General features: G+C 49.0%; 1 protein-coding gene across 2 annotated transcripts in view; it reads right to left on the bottom strand.

Moving 5' to 3' along the window:
* The window catches only part of GABBR2 (gamma-aminobutyric acid type B receptor subunit 2), a 415,862-nt gene that overhangs the window by 79,374 nt on the left and 312,171 nt on the right, over positions 1 to 24,317 (bottom strand). For both annotated transcript variants that reach the window (XM_054502144.2, XM_054502145.1), the window contains 3 exons: positions 20,020 to 20,170; positions 16,818 to 16,950; positions 2,640 to 2,747 (listed from right to left, as the gene is read on the bottom strand). In XM_054502144.2, coding sequence (XP_054358119.1) covers positions 2,640 to 2,747; positions 16,818 to 16,950; positions 20,020 to 20,170 — 392 coding nt within the window. The remainder of the gene's footprint in view (positions 1 to 2,639; positions 2,748 to 16,817; positions 16,951 to 20,019; positions 20,171 to 24,317) is intronic.

Below are 24,317 nucleotides of genomic sequence, written 5' to 3' on the forward strand. Positions count from 1 at the left end.
CTAGGCCAGTGGCTCTCCAGCCTTGGCTTGCTTTGGCCAGGGATGGGGAAAACACAGGCTCCTGGGCTCCTCCCAAGGATTCCTGTTCATTAGGGTCAGGGCAGGGCCCAGGAACTTGCATTTCTAACAGCTTGCAGGGCAGCCACACTCAAGCCCTGACCTAGACCACAGGTCCCCAACTTCGGCAGTATATTAACATCACCAGGGAAAGCTGAAAAACTACTGATGTTCAGCTCCGGCCCCAAAGCCCTCATTTCAACTGGCCTGGGCAACTTCTTGTAGTTTTCAAAAGGTCCTCTGGGATTGCAGTGTGCAGCCACAGCTGAGAAACACTGGGGTGGCCAGGCCTCTCATCTTACGGAGAGTTGTCATAAATGCTGCCGGGGCCCAGAGACGGCCCCTCCATGCGAGCACAGGGACAGGGTGGCAGAGCAGGGCCCTTTCCCCCCTCTAAATGCAGCCTGTGGATTTCCTAAGGTGGTTTGGGTGTGGGGCAAGGGGCAGAGAACAGAATATACCTCCATCTCATCTGGAGAGGACAGGGGGCTGCAGTCCTGAAGAAGAACCTTGGCAGTGAAGAGGTGGGTGGGGGGCCTGAGGAGTGAGACGTATCACCAGGGCACCAGGCGGGAACCCACAGAATCACAGCTAAGGGGACAATACTATGTTAATGTGTCCGCATTCTACAGATGAGGACACAGAAGTCCTGAAAGACTGAGAGCTTTGTCTAACACGGCAGATCAGCAGTGGAGCAGAGACTAGAACTCCAGCCTTCTGTTTAGCCTGTTGACCTCACTGCTCGGGCTGGGTTGCTGTTTGCCACTGGTGCCAGGTAACCAGGGAGCAAAATGCAGGCTCGGATGAAAAACCAGAACAACAGGCTCCATGTTCCTCCGGGATGAGCCCACAGTGAGGATCTGCTGAGGAGGTGTCGGTAAACAGGTGACGCCCACATCAGGATTTGAAGAGTGTGTGCAGGGGGTTAGGGTGTGATGGGTGGGGAACTGGATTGAGAAGAGGATTTTTGGTAAGAGGTGTCATGGTACCCTGGTGAGAGAAATGGGTGGACTGGGAGGGAATGCTTCCTCCATAACCTCAAATCAAGGGAGAGGCCTTGGTTTCCAGTGAAAAGGAGATCACTGGGTGGCTTGATAGGAGTCTCTGTGGCCTGGAGGACCCTGTGGACTGGTGTCTGACTCCTGCTTGAGAAACCTAAAGGTGGATGATGGACTGGCCAGCTGCTCTGAGGATGGAACAAAAGAGAGGCAGCTGCTACAGTGACATCAACCTTCAGTCCTGGAGTTTGTAGGTGCAAAGGATGCAGGAATGCTTTCTGCGCCCCAGATGTGGGTCATGGGTGAGGGAGAGTTTGTGTGGCCCTGTCCAGGACTAGCTGGAGGGGTGAGGTGATCCCAGGGTGGAGAACTGAAGGATGCTCAGGAGCAGAGGAAGAAGCCACAAATAGCCAATTGGGGGAGCATTTCACCTGCATCAAGAGCACAGCAGGAGAGAAAGTCCCAGTAATGAGGGACTCAGAAAAGCACCCCAGGAGTCTAAAGGGGCCACCGCAATCCTCGCCAGGCCCAGTAAAACCAATGCCAGCTCTGAGCAAGTAAGGTATTTCCTGCCCTTTCCACCACTCCTAATTCCAGCTCCGGAGGGGTTGGACACCTGGGTGGATGGGATGATGGGGAAAGAATGCAGGCTGGCCAAAGACAGAAGCAGCCAGCCCATACTCCTCCCAAGGCAGGTGGCCGGCCTGCTGCAGGCCTGAGCTGGAAGAGGGAGAAGTTGTGCCAATCAATGCTGTTTGAAGTTTTGAATATAACAATAGACTCTACATATTATAATAGTTACTGACCAGAGGACCTTCAAAATCACAAGACTTGCCACAAATTTTATCCAGAAGAAAGGGGAGATCTAGTACCACTGCAAGAGTTAAAGAGGACAGTGGTGGACAAAGTTTCTCTGTGACTAAGAGTCAGGGTCTGGCAACATCATGTCTATACCAAACCGCACGGGTGGTGAATGCAGTCCACGGTGTGAAGGCTGAGCTCTTGTCCTACAAGGGCCTCTTTGAAAATGGAATCATTAAATCAGATACCAGCCCTGTTTCACTCCTCTCTTTTCAGGGCTCCCTATTGCCCATAAATTAAAGTGCAGATTCCTTAATGTGGCTCCTGCCTTCCCTTCCAGCCTCTTCCTGCACCCTGTCCCCACGAACCCTATGGCCCAGCCACACCAAGCCTCTCTCAGCCCCTGACCACCCGCCTCCCATCCCCAGGCTGCCATGGATGGTTCCTTTGACAAGGTCCCCAGCATCCCTATGTCCTTGGCTTGGCTAACTCCCACTCACCCTCCAGGCCCCAGCATAGATGGCACTTCCTCTGTGAAGCCTCCCTTGAGTGTTTTGTACCCCAGCACCCCCAACATGTCCCCAGCCAGCCCTGATAACTGTGTATTGTAAATGCTTTGTTAACTGTCTGATTTCCCCAGTAGGCTGAAGGTGGCAGGAGGCAGGGATTGCGTTTAGCTTGGATCCCCAGCAAATAGCTCACTGCCTGGAATATAGTATATATTTGCTAGATAAATGCTGGGTGAACACTACTAATACCCTGAAACAGAAGGAGAGTGATTACCTTCTTCTTCATTTTCACATTTTTGAAGATGGCGTGGACTCTCCAGGTCTTTGCAAACATGGCCCCAAAAGCGGTCGTGTAGCCCACGGTGAGAATCCAGGTCCTGACCTAGAGCATGAGAAAACAGAGGCATTGACCTTCCTTAGGTAGACGGACTTCATCAGGTATGAGACCACCCTGCAAGGGGGACTCTTTATGATGGGGACAAATACTCCCCTCTGCATATCGTTGAGTTTCATTGGCATCTTTCACTCAAATTTCCATTCAATAGGCATTTAGTTCTATCAGCCACTTACCAGACCCAGGGCACTAGGCACAAAGGAGTGCAAGATTCAAATCGTGCCTTAGATGGGCCTAGAGAGAGCCAGACAGAGGGAGAGCCACAGAGGGCCCCCAGGACTGCTGAGATACCACCAAAAGGTGATGGTCCAGCCCTCTGGCCTTCACTTCCCCTCCTCCCTTCCTTCTTCCTGCTGCCCAGCCCCCTCCCCACAAGGACAGGCCATGTGGCTACTACTGTCCAGTGTCACCTCAGAAGGTCAGTTAGTCAGCATGGGCCAGACTGGCCACTGAGCCCACACTGAGACCTTGGTCCCTGCTCAGGACTGAGGCCCTGTCTGGCTCTCACCTATTCCCCAGGACCAACGTGTGCCCTGACCCCCAGCCCTGGGTTGGTGGCTAATGGGAAGAGCTGGCCCTGACAGGAGCCTACAATTAGGATCCCTGAAGGCTGGAACAGGCTGGCCACCACCTGTTAGGTCTTAGGGGCCTCCAGGACGCCTACCTTCACCTGTACTGCATCACTCCCAGACCCCCCAACCCTCACCATTTAGACTGGACACTCTCTAATACCCAGGAGACTTGCACATCTCCAGGTGGGCCCCACATCATGGTCCAGCCCTGGGCTGTGCACCACTGAGTTCTGGGGCCTCCCACTCACTGGGACAGAAAAGCCACATGCCCCATGAGTTGCAGCTCTGAGCTTGGGTCTTTGCTCTCCCTCAGCTCTGTTGAGCTTAGTTTCCTTTGAAAGGTTCCAACCTGCCTTGGCTGAACACAAGGGAGAAGGGTGGATGTGGTAGGGGAAAAAGAGAGGCAGCCGGGCTGCAGCAGACAGCTCAGGCCCTCTGCGTCCAGAGGAACTGAGCACAGTAGCTTTGCTTGGCTTCCCCAGGCCCCTTCTAGTTCAGGGCTGGCTGCCACCAGCACATGTAGGAAGTTTCCAAGAAATGTTCCCAGCCCATTCCCCTTACGGATTCACTCTGCTTCTCCCTTTCCGGCAACTTGACTCTCCAGGTTTTCAGAGACAGAACATTTTGCATTTCCATTTTATTTGTAAAAATAGGAACTATTTTTAGATTGCAAGGCCGACCCACTAAATCAAGGGAAGGACAACAGTATCACAGCACTTGTTCAGAAACACAGGCCTGTGAAGCATGAATGCTGCGAGGGTACAGGTGGGCGTTTAGCCTTCTATTTTCTTTTTCTTTTTTTTAAATTTCACAAACAAGGAGAAATCAGATGGGTAAAAATGAACCACACTGCTTTAGAAAGAATGTAGAATGGCCACATTATTACCCAGATGATCATAAAAGGATGTGAGAAAAATATACAAAACAGGGAGGGGGAAGAGCCAATGATAGAGAATTTAGACCTGAGCATATTCAATGACCAGATAATACATTTGTCATCTGTCAGAGATGCATGGGACTTGACAGTTCATCTCATTCATTCACTCATTCATTTGTTTGTTTGTTCATTTGTTCATCTTCAACAAGTATTATTAGGACAGAGGCAAAGTATATAACAATAAAAAGAAACAACAACAATAACAGACTCCAAGGTGATTTTTTGGAGGTGTCAGTTAAGCGAGGAAATCCCTTAACAGGTGAAGAAACTGAGGCCCAGCGCATTTAAGATATTTCCCTTAACCACGCCACACGGCTCCAGAGCTGAGCCTGGAACTCGATGCATTGTCCCGGTCCAGGCCTCTCTCCCCGACATCCTGCTGCTGCCTCCTCCTCAGATGGAGTCTCCTCAACCCAAATCAGGTTCGTCTACACCTAGGAGCCGGATGTCAAAGGACCAGGACACACCCAGAGGGGGTAGCTGACCAACCTGTAACACCCTCTGGGGACCTCAGCACACTTGTAAAGCTAATTTATTGACACGACTGTTAAGACCAATGGTCTACAGCATTTTTGATAATGTTCTCTTGAACATGTTTGATTTTACAAATGACCATATACAGACCACGGGCATTTTAAAAAGGACAAAGAGGAAGGAATATCATCATTTTTACCTCATCATGTGGCTGACAAAGATCTATTTTGAGGAGATGTGTCACTCCAGATGTGCAAAGCATTCCTTTTTTTTTTTTTTTTTTTTTTGAGATGAGATCTTGCTCTGTCACTCAGGCTGGAGTACAGTGGTACAATCACAGCTCATTTCAGCCTCCATCTCCGGAGCTCAAACAATCCTCCCACCTCAGTCTCCTGAGTAGCTGGGACTGCAGGCATGCACCACCATCCCCAGCTAATTTTTTTGATTTTTAGTAGAGACGAAATCTTGCTATATTGCCCAGGCTGATCTTGAACTCCTGAACTCAAGTGATCCTCCTGCCTCGGCCTCTCAAAGTTCTGGGAGTACAGGCAAGAGCTATTGCATCTTGTGTGCAAGCATTCTTAATATTTGCTTTGACTTAGGTTTTCTTTGAAACAATCATTTCCAGGCCACTTGTCTATTTTGTGAGGGCTAAATTCACTCAATCATATAATTAGTCAAGTTAGTTAAAATTCAATAATATAAATTTAATCTGGCATCTGGAAACTGCAATATGTTGCCATAAACTAAAAGCTAAGAATAGCTGAGGATGCCTGGGTAGAAAAGAGTTAACATAGCAGGCCTGAGACTGTTATCTTTAGAAAGGTCTGATTTGAAGGTTGGTCCTTGGCTGGTATCTGAGAGCTTGGATTCTGGACAGTTCCCACCATCCCCTCAATGATAAGAGCAGCTCACTGTGCCTGAACTGGTTGTGCAAACAACGTGGTTTATGCTGAACACTGCCTTCCTTCTGGGAGTCTGGAATTTGTTATGTAGTAGGCAGACGTTGTCGACATATCCATCCCCCAACTAAAAACCCTGGGCGTGGCATCTCTAATGTGCTTCCCTAGGCAGCATTTCACACATGTGGTCGCTACTCATTGCTGGGGGAATTAAGCGTGTCCTGTGCTCCTCCGCTGTGATAGGGCTATCAGAAGCTGCCATCTGGTTTCCCCTGGACTTTGCCTCCCCAAGTGCCTTTTCCTTTGCTGATGTTGCTGTGTATTCTTTCAGTGTAATAAGTCATAGCTGTGAGTATGACCGTGTGCTGAGCCCTGAGAGTCCTAGTGAATCATTGAACTTGGGGGTTGTCTTGGAGACTCTCAATGCTGCATCCCATTGCTGTCTGGTGTAGACAACTGACCAACCACCTTGTCTTTGGGAGCGTTCCTGCCTACAGTCACCAGACACCTACTGCCAGGGCTCCACAGTGAGTCCCCATATTAAGTGTTACTCCAGCTTAAGTTTCTGGGATTTAAACCCATCGCTGCCCCACAGAGCCCTCAGGTTAAACTCCAAATTCTTAGCAGGCAGGGCGCAGCCCCCTCCACCTTACCTCTTCTGATATTTCTCAAGCCATCCTGCCCTGCTCAGTCTTTCCCCTCACATCACACTGGCTCATGCTGCCGGGTCTGACACGCGCTGTTTCCTCCACCCAAAATGCCACTCCTTGTTCTTCACAACTTCTCATGCATCCTCTGAAATCCAAACTTGTGAGCCACTTCCTCTGAGAAGCCCACTGAGACCTTGCCGGGAGGTCATGACTACTTCCTCCTCATGACTTCTACCTTCTAGCATGTTTCTGCTCTGCTGGTCACACAGAGATGACATCTATCTGATTACCTGTCTGCCTCTCCCACTAGATGAAGCTACTGGGAGGCAGGGCCTGCTTTTCCCACCTTTAAATCTCTGGAGCCAAGAGGAGACAATCAGACTGGATGGGCCAGTTTAGGAGGTCATGAACTCTTTGTCACCACAGATGTGCAAGTTGAGCCCGAGCAAGCAAATTAAAGGAAGACTACAGAGAGAACTGGAGCATTTGATAGCAAAAGAGGCTGAGTTCATGGCCTCAGCTGCCCCTTCCACATGCTGTCTGACAGGTAGTGAGCTCCCCATCACTCCACATATTCAAGCAAAGCTTGGAAGACCCCCCCTTTCTCCCCCTCCATCAGAATGCTACAGGGGCATTTCCTGCACTGAGGGAGGTTTCATTTAATGATATCCCAGGTACCTCCCTTCTATGTGGCTCTATGATGCCAAATAAACTAGAAGGTTTCATCTGAAGGGTTCTACTGATTCTGTTATCCAGTATGTTACCACCAATACAAGTCTCTACTGATTCATCAACACCAAATAGCTACTTCACTTTTTCTCCTAAAGTCTTATGTGTGTGTGTTTTTCTGATTTAACATCTTTCTTTTTCTCCCCTTAGCCATCAGGTACTCAGCCCCCTCTGCAAACTGCCTTGAACATAATACATCCAGGGGGGAAGACAAACTTTAGGCAGGCAGTGCCCATCTTAGTCCCAGCTATGAAAAAGGAAAAAGAAATGAGAGCAAATCTCCAAATGGAAGGAAAAATCTATGCCCAGAACAATTCTGCTCAGCCGCTTGCTCCATTGATTTCATGAAGCATGCCTGGCAGGGTGAAGGGCTTTCATTGCCCTTCTGGGGATCAACATGAAAATGGACACACAACCTCTGCTGGCAGGCCTGTTCTGATAGATGACGGACGGGACTGCTGTGCTCCGGGTCTCCTTGTTGCCACAGATTCATGTGGGCTTCAGGCCAACAAGTCAGACGGAGAAGCAAGCCCTGGTGGCTGGCTGGACACAGGGACAAGTCACTTTCCTGCTGTCCAAAAGGTTCTCTCAAGGGCCTTTTATTTCATTCTGACTGCTCATCCCAGGTGATCAATAGTGAGAAGGAGGGAAGAAACTCCCAGAGCGCCCCAAGGCAAGCCCCAGACCACTGTGAGGTTTGAGGTGGGGAAGCTGAGAGGCCTGAGGTCTCCAGGGCCCGTCTTGTCTTCTAGGGCAGGGGCGAGAGATAAATCCTAAAGTTATAAGACTCTGAAGAGCAGCCTCTAGAAACAACTCCAGAAGACCCCGTCTTGCTCAGGGTCTTTTGGGTAAGACCTGCACAGAAAATCTTCTCTGGAGTTTAGAGTACAGCAGACGCTTTCTGGGGGAACAGTACAGGGGGCAAAGGTGACTCGGGACCCACAGGACTACTTTGGAACCCAAGTCAGGGCCTAGGGGCCATCTTAGAAGCCTTGGGGCAAATCAGAGAGACGTTTCTCCTCTGGGAGGAGAAATTTCTGAAAGGCACCCCGTCTGGGCCCTTTCTGAAGGACTCCACTCCTCAAGGCCCTTGAAGCCAACAAACTCCAAGAACTTGGCTCAAAGATCCAATCACAGGCCAAAATTCAGCTCCTGCCCCTGAGGCCAACACCCTTATGTAGTGCAGAAAGTGCGCAACTGCCCTTAGCAGCCTTGGCTCAGGCCACAGAACAATGCAGCATGAGGAAGAGGCCTTTCTTCCTGTTCCCCCACAACCCCAGAAGGTGCCTCAGGACTGGAGGTTGGGGAGCTTTTTGGAAACGCAGCATTCTCAGATGGGTAGTGGCAGGAGGGGGTGGGGTGTGGTGTGGAGGGGGCTGCTGTGTACCTTCATACAGCTCTGTGGACAGAAGACGTGGACAAGTGGGCGTCAGGGCCAGAGAGGAAGGACAGAGTGGCCACACCACGTGATTGTAGCTGCCGAGAATTCTGTGGGCAAGTATGGTGTATCGTTTAGGACTTCCAGAAATAACTGGAGCTCACTCAGAGGGGTCCCTTATTTTAAGTCTTCCCTGATTTGTCCCTTGCTTCTTGGCCTTACACACTCCCCTAGGCCTGTCTCTGCCAGTGTACACAACATAGTAAATGGGAACTGTTTGTTTACTTAGGTTTGCAATCTACACTGCCAGCTCCTCAAGGACCATGCTCTGTGCCTAGCAGGTGCCTGGGAATGTTATCATATTAATGAATGAATTGTGGGAACAAGAGTGCTGAGCAGAGCCAGGGGTTGGAGTGGCCCACATGTGGGGTGTCTGGAAGGGAGGCCATCATCTGCTTATTGGCTCAGGAGTCCGGGGAGTCCCTGGTTCCCCACTCAGCCCCCTCCTCTGGAAGGGAGTTGGGGGTAGGGAGGCCACTGTCATCAAGCGGGCATCTGTTCCCCATCCAGGACTCCAGTTGGCCCAGTCAGGCCCTGTGACAGCCAGTCCCTCTCCTCGAGCTGGTCTGGGCCTGCCAGGCAAGGCCACCACCAAACCCTGTGGGTATCTCCTAGCCCAGCCTTCCTGCTGCTTTCTGAAATCACAAAGCATGTTACCATGGCCAGCCATGAGAGCCCACCTGCAGAAACAGCCCCAAATCCACATTATTACATTGTTTTACTTCTCAACTGCCTCAAAAAGAAATCCCCATGCAACAACAACAAAACCACAGATTTATGGCCTTTTAACTAAAAATGTTCCATTAATTCCTACCAGACTTGAATTTACTGGGAGGCCAAGTGGGTGTTCCTAGGCAGCCTTTACCTTTCTAGTTAGAGTTAGAAAATCCCAGTACCTCTAGGAGGGCAGGAAGAGGGCATCGCACTCCCCAGTCCAGTGTCTGGGCCTCCCCTGCCCCACCCCTGCCTAGCTGCCACCCATCTGAGCAAAGTGAAGAGGCCGAAGGGGTGCTTTGGGACTCGAACCCTGCCCTGCCAGCTGCGACAGAACTGCCCTGCTTCCCGAGGTTCGAGGGCGGGGGCCACACTCCCGTGTCTTCCAGCCCAGGAGCTCCTTCCCTCCCACAGCTGGGCCCCAGGAGACCAGGCTTCTGGTGCTTCCATTTATCTTACACAATCAGTCTCCAAGAGACAAACACAAAAATACAGCATCAGGTACTAATCTTATCCCTGCTCTTCCAAGTGCGGTCTGGGGATGTGGCATCAGCACCCCCTGAGAGTATGTCAGGAACGCACAGGCCCCCTTCTAGACCCGCTGCATTCCATCCAGACCCCCAGGTGGCTCAGTGCACACTGAGTAGCACTGTCTGTGCGTGCAGGAGCTGGGATGGGGGCCACCCTTTGGCAAGGGGAGGAGGGTTGGGGCAGATAGGAACTGGAAGGAGACAGGGAGGGCCTCTGGGATGCCGATAAGGTCCTGCTTCTTGATATGGATCCTGGATTCACAGCTCAGTTCAGTTTGTGAAAATTCACTGAGTGCCATGCTTATAATATACATACTTTTTTTTTAGTAGAAAAATAGATAAGAGTTGGGGTGGTCAGCAAGTAGAGGCAGCTGAGAGCTAAAGCTGAGCCACGCTCTTCTGAGTGTCCCTCAGGGCAGCCCTGGGCCGAACTGGCTTCTTAGGCCAGATTCCAACCACTACATGGCCGCAGCATCCTCAGAGATCCCGTCTGTGTCATTCTTACCTCCTTTGCTGGCTGCCCCAAAGCCCCTTTCAGCAAAGCCCCTTTCAGTACTCAAGGTGGCAGAGGCAACCACCAGCTTGGCTTTGACTTAGGCAGGACCCAAGTCTGTTCCCGCCCCAGTTTTGGTAGAGCAAGGCCACAGAAGGCCAGAAGTTGCCATGGGTACCTACACCAAGCTGGCCAGCATCAACCGGTTTTCCCAGCCTCTTCTTTTTTATTTTTTTTTTGAGACAGGGTCTCCCTCTGTCACCCAGGCTAGAGTACAGTGGCACGATCTTGGCTCACTGCAACCTTTGCTTTCCAGGTTCAAGTGATTCTCCTGCCTCAGCCTCCCGAGTAGCTGGGACTATAGGCGTCTGCCACCACGCCTGGCTAATCTTTGTATTTTTAGTAGAGATGGGATTTTACTATGTTGGCCAGGCTGGCCTCGAACTCCTGACCTTAGGTGATCCACCCGCCTCAGCCTCCCAAAGTGCTGGGATTACAGGCACGAGCCACCGCACCTGGCCTCCCAGCCTCTTCATCCCAAGTTTACTCTGCTTTATCAGTGTCTCTCTTAATGGTATCCAGAAGTGAACACAATTATCCAGACATAGTCCCATCATTCGTTCATACATAATGATAACAGCTAAGATGTATGAAGCCTTACTGTGACAGGCACTAGATGCTTTACATACATGATCTCATTTAATCCTCACAACCCTATTATTATCATCCCCATTTTACAGAAGAGGAAACTAAGGTTCAGAGTTGTTAAATAGGGTAAACAAAAGCCACTGAATTGTATACATTAAAAGGGCAAAATTTATGGTATGTGAATTATATCTTAATTTAAAAAAATCTGAGACAAAAATTTTGGTAATATTGGCTGGGATACGTGGTTACCAGAGCCCTAAGAACTTAGTTGACCTTTTTTTTTTTTTTTTTTTCTGGTATAAGCCAGCTAATAAAAAATCGGAATAGTCTTGTTTTCTAATGAAACATCTCAGTTATCTTTGTGGTCCCACAGAGCTAGTTTTAAACTTCTTCCCTGCTGCCTAGCAGGGCTTCAGTTTTCTGCTCCATCAGGTGGGGACAGTGAACTTGGCCTTGTCAGGTGGTCGTGAAGGAAAGGCTGCCCCTGGCTGAAAGCTGGCCTTGGTGAATCGCAGAGGCTGAGGGCACAGACTCGGGAGTTAACAGGAAGCTGTTACTACCCCACGCCCAGGAACGCTTCTGAGAGCCCAGGAAGCCGCGTGAGGCCCACACTGGGATCTAAGGTCCACCTGGAGCCTCCTCATCCTGTCTGCAAAGTCCCTTCTTACTCCTCCCACGCTCAAGCTGGGGTTTCTGCCTCAGATCCACAAGGAAGGCAAGTGCTTTTTCTCATCCCCACCTGCCGGGCTCCTTGTCTGGGCGGACAGGGGCTGGGATCCCAGAGCCAGGTCAGCTCAGCTGCGGGGGTCCATCCCTTCCCCCTGGCACTGGGGCCCTGGTCCATGTCTAGCACTGTCCTTGCAGACAGCTCCATGTCCACAGGGGCCACGTTGCTATGGTGACTCCACTACCCACACAGTGTCCAGGGAGACAGCACGGGGTATAGCTGGAGCTGTTCTCAAGACTTGCAGAAACTGGCACTGACAGGCTGGGAAGATTCTGGAAAGGGTCAGAGGGAGTGGGGGATGGGAACTAAGAGAAACTGGGTCCCTAGCAGTAGCACTGTGTGTGTGTGAATCTGTGTGCACGCACTCACACACGCACCCACCCTCATCCGAGCAGAGGTGTAGCCCCTAGAGAGGCCTAATCTTGTGACTGTCTTAGGTTTCTGCCTGAGGTGGTATTCATGGTTTCTCACTGTGTTAAGCTGCTATATTGAAAACTAAAAGGGAGAAAAAAGCGGCATGTATGTGGCAGCAGAGCAGACAGAACTGTGACTTTGGCTGTGCCACGTCTGACCCTGGCCTCATGGTCTACCTTGTCTCCTGTCCTTTAAGATTTACAGAACCCAGTGTGGGACACCAGGAAATTACATTGTGACGAGGATGCAAGGTGACAAGTTGTGATGCCTATCTCTCCTCCTACATCCCTCCATGCAGCAGTCTCCCTGAGTTCCAGGCGGCTTGTCTGAATCGTCTTGTTTAACCCACACTGCAATCCTGCAGAGGGAAAACTGTTGTGCTCATTTTACAGATGAGAAAACTGAGGTTAAGTCACTTGCCGCAGTCAGGAGCTAGTAAGTGGAGGAGGTGGCAGTCGAATGCAGGCTGTTGTTGGAAGATCCGTGATCACTACACCATACGGGCCTGCTTCTCCTTGCAGCTCCCCACTAGGTGGGAGTTTGCTGGGAGCAGCCTTCTAGGTCCGAAGAACAGAATCCATGGCACCAAGTGAAAGTAAGGAGCTGCCCACCCTGGAGTAGCAGGTGGAATACAATCCAAATTGTACCCATTGGGGACTGGTACTTAGGCCCTAAATTCAAGAGCTTTTACTTCCTCTTCCTGGGCGATATTGAGAATTAGTAAATAAATGGCCCCAGCCCTAACCCATGTACACCTCTGTGCTGACCCAGTTCAGTCCGGGATAGATAATCTATGCCTTTTCCCCACAGTCAAGCATGTGGACTCCCCTTTGCAGAGCTTCTAAAACAGCCTTGACTGCAAATAAATTAATTCTCAGGGGCGGCAAGAACTGGGCCCTAACATCTTTTCAGGCCCTCATCTTCAGAGCCGATGCTGATTTGTAAAGCGCTTTATGATTTATTCATACCAGCCTTCCCCGGCTTCCCAGGACAACCTTCCCCTCACACAAATGAGCGTGACTCCCAGAATAGAATGTCAGGCTTCATTAAAAAGAAAAGCCCTGGGTGTGGGGGATGTCCCTGTTTTTGCTCCCTAGCCTGCGTCATCCTGTGGTTGTTGAATTCAGGTCAAACTTGAGAAAGCACCTGTGCTTTCATAGCCTTTGGCTTGTGAACAAGGCGAGATGTCAGGAACTTCTTTCTGGGAAGGAGAGAGTTTCTAAAGGCTGGGCAGCCCTTCATGGCTGCTGCAGGAATCTCTGCAGTGAAGACTGAATGCCTCAGGACAGCTGAGGCATTCCCAGGTGTCCAATAGCAAGTGATGAGGAGATAGGCAGAGTGGACCCCAGGAAGGACTGGGTCCATGGCAGAATAAGGGTAGGGTTTTTGCTCCACTGGTTCTCAACCTGGGGAACAAGGCAAGCCCCTTGCCTCTCAGGGATGCCACTGAGAAACTGGAGTTGCCAAACTTGCCCCCAGTATCTTTTTTTTTTTTTTTTTTTTTGAGACCGAGTCTCGCTCTGTCGCCCAGGCAGGAGTGCAGTGGCACGATCTCGGCTCACTGCAAGCTCCGCCTCCCAGGTTCACACCATTCTCCTGCCTCAGCCTCCTGAGTAGCTGGGACTACAGGCGCCCGCCACCTCACCCGGCTAATTTTTTGTATTTTTAAGTAGAGACAGGGTTTGCCATGTTGGCCAGGTTGGTCTTGAACTCCTGGCCCCAGGTGATCTACCCGCCTTGGCCCCCCAAAGTGCTGGGATTATAAACATGAGCCACTGCACCCGGCCCCAGTACCATTCCCATTACTGTAATCATCACGGTGTCCTAAAACTTGGGGAGGAAGCCTAAGCACAGATGGAAGAGAGAAATCCTCACTTTCCTCGTTTAACTTTATCAGGGTCCCTCAGGAGCAACCTTTTATTCAGGCCTCACCACTGCCCAGGAAAGCTGACCATAAATAAATTGTATGCCCATGAAACTGTTAGGCATCTCAGGGCACAAAAGTCATGCTGATGTAGGAATATCAGAGACTCAGTGGCCTTCACACTTCCACTAAAACTAGCAAGACTTCCATGTACTTTGGTTATCATTCTCATGCCAGAAGGCCACCCTTTTTTTTTTTTGAGATGGAGTTTCGCTCTTGTGGCCCAGGCTGGAGTGCCATGGTGTGATCTCAGCTCGCTATAACCCCTGCCTCCCGGGTTCAAGCGATTCTCCTGCCCTCAGCCTCCTGAGTAGCTGGGATTACAGGCATGCGCCTCCACGCCCGGCTAATTTTGTATTTTTAGTAGAGACGGGGTTTCTCCATGTTGGTCAGGCTGGTCTTGAACTCCTGACCTTGGGTGATCTGCCTGCCTCAGCCTCTCAAAGTGCTGGGATTATAGGCGTGAGCCACTGCACCTTGCCCCAGGAGGCCATACTCTTTAGAGAACAACCCCACTGAACCACACCCACAAGGACTTTTGAGCAGCTCGGCTTCTTTGGAAGCTGACTGCAGGCACAGTGAAGCCCGGGACTTGTATCTTTTGTATTCACCTTCTTCACTCCCAGAAGGGCAGAATAATGGGAATTAGTCTCATGTCAGAAGGCCACACTCTTTTGGTCTTTTGGTGGGAATGAGCCAGTGCCAGGCTTGGAGTGAAAAACTCTTGAGTGGGAAGAGTGAACCAAGTGACCCTGGAGCACTGGGGTTTGACGGCCATGCAGGTCCCTCCAGGAGAGGAGAGGGGCCTGAACACACCAATGACCTCACTACCCCCTCAGTTACTGGGGACTCGACCACACACTTGTCAAGGCACTGCCCAATTGAGGATAAAGTAAATGTATCTGTAGACCTCTCCCTGGCTAGACAGCTCACAGTGAAGTTACTGGTAACAGCAACAATTTCTCAATGATGTGTAATAGTCAGTCCAGTTTAATCATTTGCAGACATCCGGGGAGCAAAATCCCCTAGACTGTAAGATCTCGGGGGGCTTCCCTTCTTTCCATGTGCTGTCCCAGAGCAGAGGGACTGGCCTGGACTCAGTCCTCAAAGTCTGGGGTGTGAGTGGGGACTTGCAGCACATTTAAAGTGTGCTTCATTTAAGCGTCCCTCACTGCTAGCCTTCAGCCCTCATCATCCAGCAGTGGGCAACACTGAGGCTTGTGAGCAACAAACGCAGTCTAAAAAAGGCTGCTTTGCAAAAAAGGGCCCACAGTGCTCTCAACGTCTTGAAAGAAAACAGCACCAACAAAGGAGTGGCTTTTGGATGAATCCACTCAGCACCGATCTTTTGACCATCCCCTCTAGCTCTGGTCTTCCAGGCAGGGGACTGGATGAATTACTGCATGTGGGACTCTAAAGAGACCCAGCTGGCTAACCCCATTTGGACAGATCATAGTCAATGTCCAGAAATACATCTCAACTGATTACTTTATTCTTAAAAAGTAAGTTCATGATATTTTCAACTGAGAGTTAGTTCCATACAACTATTAAGTGATTGCTAATACATAACCCCCTTTAAAAAAGTAACGAGGGAGGTCGAGGCGGGCAGATCACCTGAGGTCGGGAGTTCGAGACCAGCCTGACCAACATGGAGAAACCCCATCTTTACTAAAAATATAAAATTAGCTGGGCGTGATGGTGCATGCCTGTAGTCCCAGCTACTCGGGAGGCTGAGGCAGGAGAATTGCTTGAACCCAGGAGGCGGAGGTTGCAGTGAGCTGAGATCGTACCATTGCACTCCAGCCTGGGTAACAAGAGTGAAACTCTGTCTCCAAAAAAACCCAAAAAACAAAAATAAATAAAAGGCATTTCTTTAGGCATTAAACTTTTTAACATGTTAATTAACTTTAAAAATAATCTTTCTAATGTATAGTAAATTAGTTACACTGCTTTGGACTTCATTAAATATATATATATATCTCAACAGGGATGATACAGCCCCCTTGGGGGCAACTGTTGGTTCTTGAATGTGAAGAAACATTACTCTTTTTTATGTATCAACCATAGATATATATATATATATATATATATATATATATATAAAGTACACAAACAGATACACATTATATTTCTGGTATTAAACTTTCATAAGAGGAATCATTAGGAAAAAATGTCTAAAAATGCTCCTTAGGGGAACAGTGAGGAAAAAACCGTTTAAGAAAACACCACTTAAATAGTAAATAACAATTATAGCTTTTACCATATAACTCAGCCAGACATACAAAGATCTATCATCATATTCTTTGATGGGTTTTGAGGTAGATAGGAGGATCTGCTCCTTCTTAAATGATCCTGACCCTGACTCTGACCCTTGGTGCTGATGCTTTTCTGGATGATAACATTTTTCCCCTCCTTTTCTATGTTACTCTGTCAATTCTCAGTGGGCTCTCTTCTAACAGTGGCCTGGTAAGTCCATTATCTTTTTTTCTGAGACAGGGTGTTTCTCTGTTTCCCAGGCTGGGGCACAGTGACGCGATCACAACTCACTGCAACCTTGATCTTTGGGCTCAAGCAATCCTCCCTCCTCAGCCTCCTGAGAAGATGGGACTACAGGTGTACACCAGCATGCCCGGCTAATTTTTTTGTATTTTTTGTAGAGACAGGGTTTCACCATGTTGCCCGGGCTGGAAGTCCATTATCTTAACTTTGTAGGTGGTATTTATACCCAGTGCTGGCCTGACAGTAACACCGTTCTTCCCTGTTGAGTTGAAGAACTACTAAATGGGTTGTTCCCTGCCTGTTCATGTATTTTCATGTATTTCTGGGTTTGCATCTGCGTTTTCGATGACTGAGGTCACCAAGGAAACTTTCTATCATATACCACTGGCTTATGCAGAATGACTTACAGTGCAAAGTGTTTCAAAGGTCTTTTCAGAGACAAAGGATCCATCAAGGCCAAAGAGAAATATGGAAGCATAGGAGAGCATCCCTCCAAGGATGATAAGGTTGTTCATGTATGGACTCGACATCTTTATCAGCCTGACAAAAGAAAGAGACAACAGATTTAACAGAACGGTTAATTTAGTTATTCCTTCAACAGGTATTTTCTAAACGCCTGCTAGGTATATATTGTTGCTCAGGCTAGAGGGGAGAGAGAGAAACAGAAATACGCCATGGGGCCTCAGGGGACACATCAGCAGGAAGTCCCACATTTCTAGTCAGATTTTCCCCAACACCTGGGTGCTCACTCTGGAACCTTCCCCTTACAGAGAAATAATGAAAAGCTCTGGTTTCCTCTACCCCCCTCCCCACCTACTGTTTGCCCTTCACTAAAAGACCTCAGACAACTATATATTTCTAATTGTTGATTTCCCTGCCTCCTTTGTCAAGTTCACCTATTACTTCCCTAGGGACAGCTTGTCATATCAGCTTCTTCATCCATGAATTTTCAGTTTAAACAAAAGCATTAAGTCAACAGGTTTTTTTTTTTTTTTTTTGGCTGGAGCTGAGAACTCATGTCAAATCTAGAGAATGTGACATGTAACTTCAGCCACGTTCCCCACAGTGAGGAGGAAGTCCCATACCACACTCCCCAGCCTTGAGTAGACCATGTCAAGGAGGCCTAACTGTGAGTCTCGAGGGTTGCTTAGGAAAGCTCACACTGTTCCGTGCACAAAGACAGCCACACACGTGGGCAGGAATACCTCTCCCAGTCACTGGGTGACAGAGGGAGACACCAGAGTCCCCATCCCATCCACTACCCCTGTCTTCACTAGGCTGCAGTGGGGAGCAGGGAGCATTCTTTATACTTCCGGACTCTGCATCCTTCTCTGTCATTTCCTCCCGGAACCCCGTGGTGGCCCCCAGCTGCCCAGCAAGCCAGGGTCATCAGTGGGCTGGTAGGTGCCTGGCTCCCCCAGCACAATCAGCTCGGAAGGGCTTCAGGTTTTAGGCGCCCTGTGGTTGAGGGGCTCTTTTGCAGACTGCAATTACAGCCAATTGTTCCCCAACATTTTCCTTTGCATTCTCCAGTTCTGTTAACCCTTCACATTTTAAACATGCAACACGTCAAAGGGAGAGGGAAATAAGAAGGCTGCTGCTCTTCCTCTGTGAACTGCACCCCGGCTTTCAAGTTGGGAGCACGGGGTCCAGGGCTTACACTCGGCCACTCCATAAAAGTGACACCTTGACAAGTCACTTAGCCTGGCTGAATTTCCTCACCTGTACATGAGATAACTGATCCTGTTGCCTTGGACACACATGAAGCTGAGATGACGCTGGAAGTCCTTTCGTAAACCGTGAACTACTTAGGTGCCTCCATTCTTATTAATACAGCACTCAGGAGAGGGGAGAGCCTGGGGGTTGGGGCAGGTTTCCCAGAGGAGGTGGGCCTTATAGGATGGATTTAGGAAGAGAGAAGTAGGGGGAGGGATTGGGAACCATAGCAATATTTTTTTTCTATCTTTCTGCAGATTTTTAAATAGCCAAGCCAGTCAAAAAACAAAACAAAACAAAACAGAAAACTTTACCTGGATGCCAGCCTCTTGAAAAGAGTAACGGTAACCTTCCCCCAGGAGGCCAAGAGGGGGTAATTAAGGAATTCAATGAGTTTAGTCTTATGATGGGGCAACTTGCTGTCCTGATGGGACTTCTCGAGGCATCTGGGCTGTCAATCTAACTTTGAGAGCTGATTATATGCCCAGGCCTGTGCCAAGTGCTAAGAGGTATGTTCAGCATTTAAGGTTTGTATGGAGTGGACAAAAGTTGCCTCACTTCTTTTTTGTGGCAGTATACGTGCTATTTGTTGTAAGTAAAATAAAATAACAGGAGAAGAAAACTCTTTTCTGTTTTTCAGGAAATAGGTTTGACCTAAGCAATTGCTGTCAAAAAAAGCCAAACAACAACAAAATAGCCCCGGACACAGTGGCTCATGCCTCTAATTCCAGCAACTTGGGAGGCTGAGGCAGGAGGATCACTTGAGGCCAGGAGTTTGAGAAAAGCCTAGGCAGTATAGTGAGACTGTCTCTTAAAAAAGTAAAATAAAATAAAATCAATTAATTAATTAATTTTAAAAAATAATAAATTAATTAAAAAACCAAGCACACACACAAAAGTCTAGAGCCTCCAAATTCCTTCTTTGCAAAGAGGGAGAAATTAAAAAATCTCAAAAACCAAAAAAACTGTTTTCTTCAGAATCAGACTTGTTCCTGACAGCCCACGAGTTCATGCAATGTGGCTTCTGGGCACCATGGCAGAGCCATGGCACCATGTAGGTGGTCACTGTGGCTGTCCCCATGACGGCCCACGCTCCGCACCCCTGCTCATTCCACAGAAAGGCTTGGGGCTGGGTTCAGGGATTTGCTATGGACACCAAAAGAAGCAAAATGCACTTGATAAAAACCACCGCCTGGAGTGGCGGCCTGTTCTACCCATGACTGACCAGAATAACTAAGTCAGCCTCTCTCCTCTGGAGAATTAATGGCATGTGGTGGGGAAAAGAAATTAAGACAAGAAACTAAGAAGACAGTCTGCCACGAGTGGACAGCAGCACTCCATCGCTGAACTTCAGGACTCTTCTCTGTGAAATGAGGAGTTATCTGGAGGGTCATACGGGATGATGGAAAGGAGGGCTTCCTGGCCATAATGAACTGTACCAATGGGAGTCCATTTCACTGGACTTTGTGACCCCCTTCAGTGGTGATTCCCAGCGATGCTAGAGGATAGGGGCAAAGAAGTTTGGGGAATTCTGTCTTCTATATCTCTCCTCCTGGACCTCCACAAAGTACAGGAGTACACCGAAAGCTCTGGGAAGGCCCGTGGACTTGGACTCTTCGATTTTATTTAACTTCCTCCAACTTATTTGACTAAACTCCTGTGCAACCAGCAGCCCAGCCTCTGTGTGTGTGTGTGTGTGTGTGTACACGCGCATACGCATACTCACATGCATGTGACACCTACAACATCCTAGCAACTGAGAAACACTTTGGGAAACTCTGCCCTGCAGACTTCTGTGTCCCTGGGGAATCTGTCGTGTGGTACTCCCATACTGTGTCCATAGGCTTGTCAATTCTGAAAGTGACATCACAGAGGAGGACCAGGGTGGCTTACTTCTGATTCCGGTTCTTGATGTTGAAGAAGAGAAAAGCACTGGCCATGATCATCCCGAGGATGGTGAGGGCAGAGAGGATGCTGTAGAGAGGTAGGGAGATCTTTCGCAGCTGCTCCAGGATGATGGTCTTGTCTTTTGGTGGTTCGGATCCTAGAGGATCAAGAGAAGACATCAGTGGGACCCAGTGCAAGTCATTCCCCAAGAACACCTTTGCCTTAGTGTCTCTGACATCCAGCCAGGCCCTGTGCACAAACTCTACACAAGGCACATCTATCTACCGGGTGAGCCAGATCCGGCGGTTGGCCAGTCTGCCCAACAGGGAGCCTGAGCCAGGACTTATTTCTTTCTCTAAATAGAATCAATAAAGGATTTGTGATGCATTTAATAGCCATTAGAAGACTAGAATTTGATTTGGTCTAATTACACTATTGAAAAACCATCACCATTTATCCCCTAAGGCAACAACGGCCTGGAAGCACAAGGCTGGGTGAGGTGAGTGGGTACCAGTGGGTGCCTTCGGGGATGAAGAACTTGGCTTTGGCCTCAAGATCTCTGCTCCTACGCATACACAATAAATGATCCCTCCTCAACAGGATGGACACCTTGCCTGTCGGTTCCATGGTGACATATATGTGTTTTGGCTGCAGAATTTCTGCTTCAATGTCATTGTGTTTTAAAAGCTCTATCTGGCTTTCTGTTTCCATAAGACTCTGAGTAACTGTGGGAGGCAGAAGCTACCTTCCTCTCCCTGCTGTGCCAGAACTGGCCTGGAACTGTGGGATTCCATTTCTCTATGTGACTGCAGAGGTGCGCTGCTCGTTATTCAAGAGCACAAGGAACTCGGGGGAACCCTGAGGGTTTCAGAGCAAATCCATCTTTCAGTGCTGTTTTAGTTTTAGCAGGCATAGACTGGTTTGGGATGAGGGATTCAGGGACTCCCCCAGCTTCCTGCGGATCCCTCTTTCTTAGCTGCTATTTTAGGTCAGGTTTCTGCTGTGGAATTGTGAAACTTCAGGGATTTTCTCTCCAGTAGGGGTATGTGGAATCAGCCGGATGTTACAAAGTAGCCAAGCCTGGGAATCTGGGAGCCCCACCAGGGTCCCAGTTATGCCTCTCTTCCCAGGAGACAAGCAGGAAAGGGGCAGATGTGGCAGCAGGCAGTGAGAAATCCCCTGAACATCTGGGTTTAAGACACTGCTAGCAAGTTCAAATGTGTTTAGAAATATTCAGTGGCTTTGGCTGAGCGCGGTGGCTCATGCCTGTAATCCCAGCACTTTGGGAGGCCAAGGCAGGTGGATCACTTGAGGTCAGGAGTTCGAGACCAGCCTGGCCAACATGGGGAAACCCCGTCTCTACCAAAAATACAAAAATAGCTGGGTGTGCTGGTGCACACCTGTAGTCCCAGATACTTGGGAGGCTGAGGCAGGAAAATCGCTTGAACCCAGGAGATGGAGGCTGCAGTGAGCCAAGATTATGCCATTGCACTCCAGCCTGGGTGACAGAGCAAGACTCCATCACACATACACACACACACACACACACACACACACACAAATATATATATATATATATATAGAGAGAGAGAGAGAGAGAGAGAGAGCAAGAAACATTCGGTGGATTAAAAGAGTTTGACCCATCTAAGAAATTTAGGGAAGTTGCCAGGTTTGAAAACAGCGAGGAACCTGCTGGCATGGTTAATGTGGAGCCTTAAGCAATTCCATGTAAAGTAACATTTATAATAAGAAAAGTGGCATCAAGGGCCAAAAGTCTGGGCTAAAGCAGACACAAGGAGATGGAGGTAACATCATTTCTTGCTTCCAGAAGTGAAAGCTCACCATCTGGAAGCTTCTTCCCCCTCTGTCCATCACCCTTCCCCAAACACCTGGCTCAGGTGCCTTCTGGCTACCAAATGCAAGAACAGTCCTGGGGCATCTGTGAGATCCTGGCTGGAAACAAGCCCCTCTATGGACACTGAGAAAGAAGACTGAGGTTTGGTTCACAGGTGATATGATCACTACTGGGTTTGGGGCCTATTGTGTAGAAACAACTCCAGAAAATTGACAATAGACAAGAGAAAGTTGTCTCCTTCTTACTCCTTCTTCTCTTCCTGCAAAATGATGGCTCCACAAGGGGTATCTTAATTAAGACTTTGTGGAAACCAAATGCTTGGTTTATCATGAGTATTAGTAACAGCAGAAGTCCTGAGTTTTCTTTCTTGCTTTTCATCTGGTCCATTCATTCATTATTTATCCATTCATTGCCATTCACTCATTCATTCATCATTAATGATGATTAATCACAATTAATACTGAACTCCCATCTGTCAGGCCTGGGACTGAGCACCAATGATACGAAGATGAAAAATACACTGTCCCTGCCTTCAGGGAACTTACACAATAGCCATAGGAAAAAAGAAAGAAGCACTAATAAGCAATCCTATTTATTGAATGCCTATGACAGGCTAAGCAAGATATAGAGATTTTCCCACTTGATCCACCCAACAGCCTCAGGGGTAGTTAAGATTATTCCCATTTGACAGAGGGGGCAATGGTTTTCTAGGTGTTAAGTGGCTCTTACAGCTAGTAAGTGGCAGGATTTGAACTCAGATCTGCCTAACCCTGAAGCTTATGGTCTAACCACTACACAAACTGCTGCCAGTGACACTGGGGTCCAGGTGATGTGATAACATCAGACAGGAGGCCTGAGAGCGAGCAGGGAGCAGAGTGCAGTCCTGCCTGATGGAGTCAGGAAATGCTACAGAAAGGAGGCGACGAAGGAGCTGAGTCTCGAAGGATGAGTAGAGTAGTTGGCTGTTGGCCAGGAAGATGAGAAGGAAAGGGCATCCTGGGCAGAAGGCACAGCATGAGCCAAGGCCCAGTGGTGTTTCAGGACAGTTGAAGAACTGTAAGCAGTTTAGTTGGGAGGAATTGAGAGAGGAGACAGAGAAGGGAGGAGAGGTCCCTTCATGGAGGCCTTGGGGCCACAGCTCAGAGTGAGGCCCCCTCGCTCTAAGCAGTGGGGACGTGCGGGGCTCTGAGCAGAGGTGGCATCTTAAGTCTGGTATGACAGCAAGGGCACTTTGGCTGCTGAGGGCAGAATGGACTTGAGAAGGGAAGGCTAGCATAGCGGTGAGAAGCCTCACTGGGGACTAGTGTAGGGGTCCAAGTGAGTGAGGCTGAGAGCAGAACCCAGGCCTGGTGTGGATAGAAGGCCTGGGCTCTGCCCTGACCTGCCTGGGCTCTGTATTCAGAGGCTGATTATTCACGGTCTGGGTAGTGGGGAAGGTCTGAGAAGCAGGAAGTAGGCCTGGCACAGCTGCTTCCTGTGTTCTCTCAGCCTGTGGGCAGAGCCTGGGGTTGAAAGGCAGGGCCTGGGCATCACCAATGAAGACCTGGTACCCTCTGACTGTTGTTTAGCCACTGTCCTGGCTACTGGTCCCTGCCTCACCAAATTCATGTTTTTCCTGTAAGTTGTGTTTTGTGTCTTTTATTTGTTTGGCGCCTGAATCTTTTCTTTAATTTGTAAACCCAGAGTCCTTGTTCAGTAAACCCTGATCTCCCCAGTCCGATAGCAGACAGGCTGATCTTGGGGATCAGGGCTCTGGTGGTTACAACAGGCTGTGTGAATTTGGGCTGTCATCCTTGAGGTAATAAGTGACAATATGTTCGGTGACAGCTCCCTCAGTTGGGATAGGGAGGCTCACCTGAGTGTGGAGACCACTCTGGTTCTCAGGCTGACTGGAGTTTTGCTTTGCAATGCTGTCAAGGCTGAATCCCTCAGGTCCAGTGGAAACATAGGAACATGACAGAGTCTAATCAAAGGGTCTGTGGAAGAGCCTTCTCTGTTGCCCTTGCTTTCAAGAAGGAACTTAAAAGCTCCTGGCACAGAAAGCCAGCTGTCTCAATTTCTGCTGACCCAGTGGAATCAAAGTAACAATATGGATGTGGCAGCTTTCTCTATTACTATTCAGTGACTAGACTGTCTGTTTGTCCATCCGTCCATCTGCTGTCCATCTGTCTACTCATCCACTCACCCTCCTATACATCTATCTATCCACTACCCATTCATCCATCCATCCACTTGATCAATTCATCCATCCATCTACCCAAGCATCCATCTGTCCACCCATCTACCTGTCCATCTACCCATTCACCCACCCACCCACCCACCTATCCATCTATCCATCCAACCGCCCATTCACACACCCATCCATGCATCTGCCCAACCAACCATTCATCCATCCATCCATCCATCCATCCACACACCCACTCATCCACCCAACCATCCATCCATCCAC

The sequence above is a fragment of the Pongo pygmaeus genome, chromosome 13, assembly GCF_028885625.2.
Source record: "Pongo pygmaeus isolate AG05252 chromosome 13, NHGRI_mPonPyg2-v2.0_pri, whole genome shotgun sequence".
Lineage (NCBI taxonomy): Eukaryota > Metazoa > Chordata > Mammalia > Primates > Hominidae > Pongo > Pongo pygmaeus.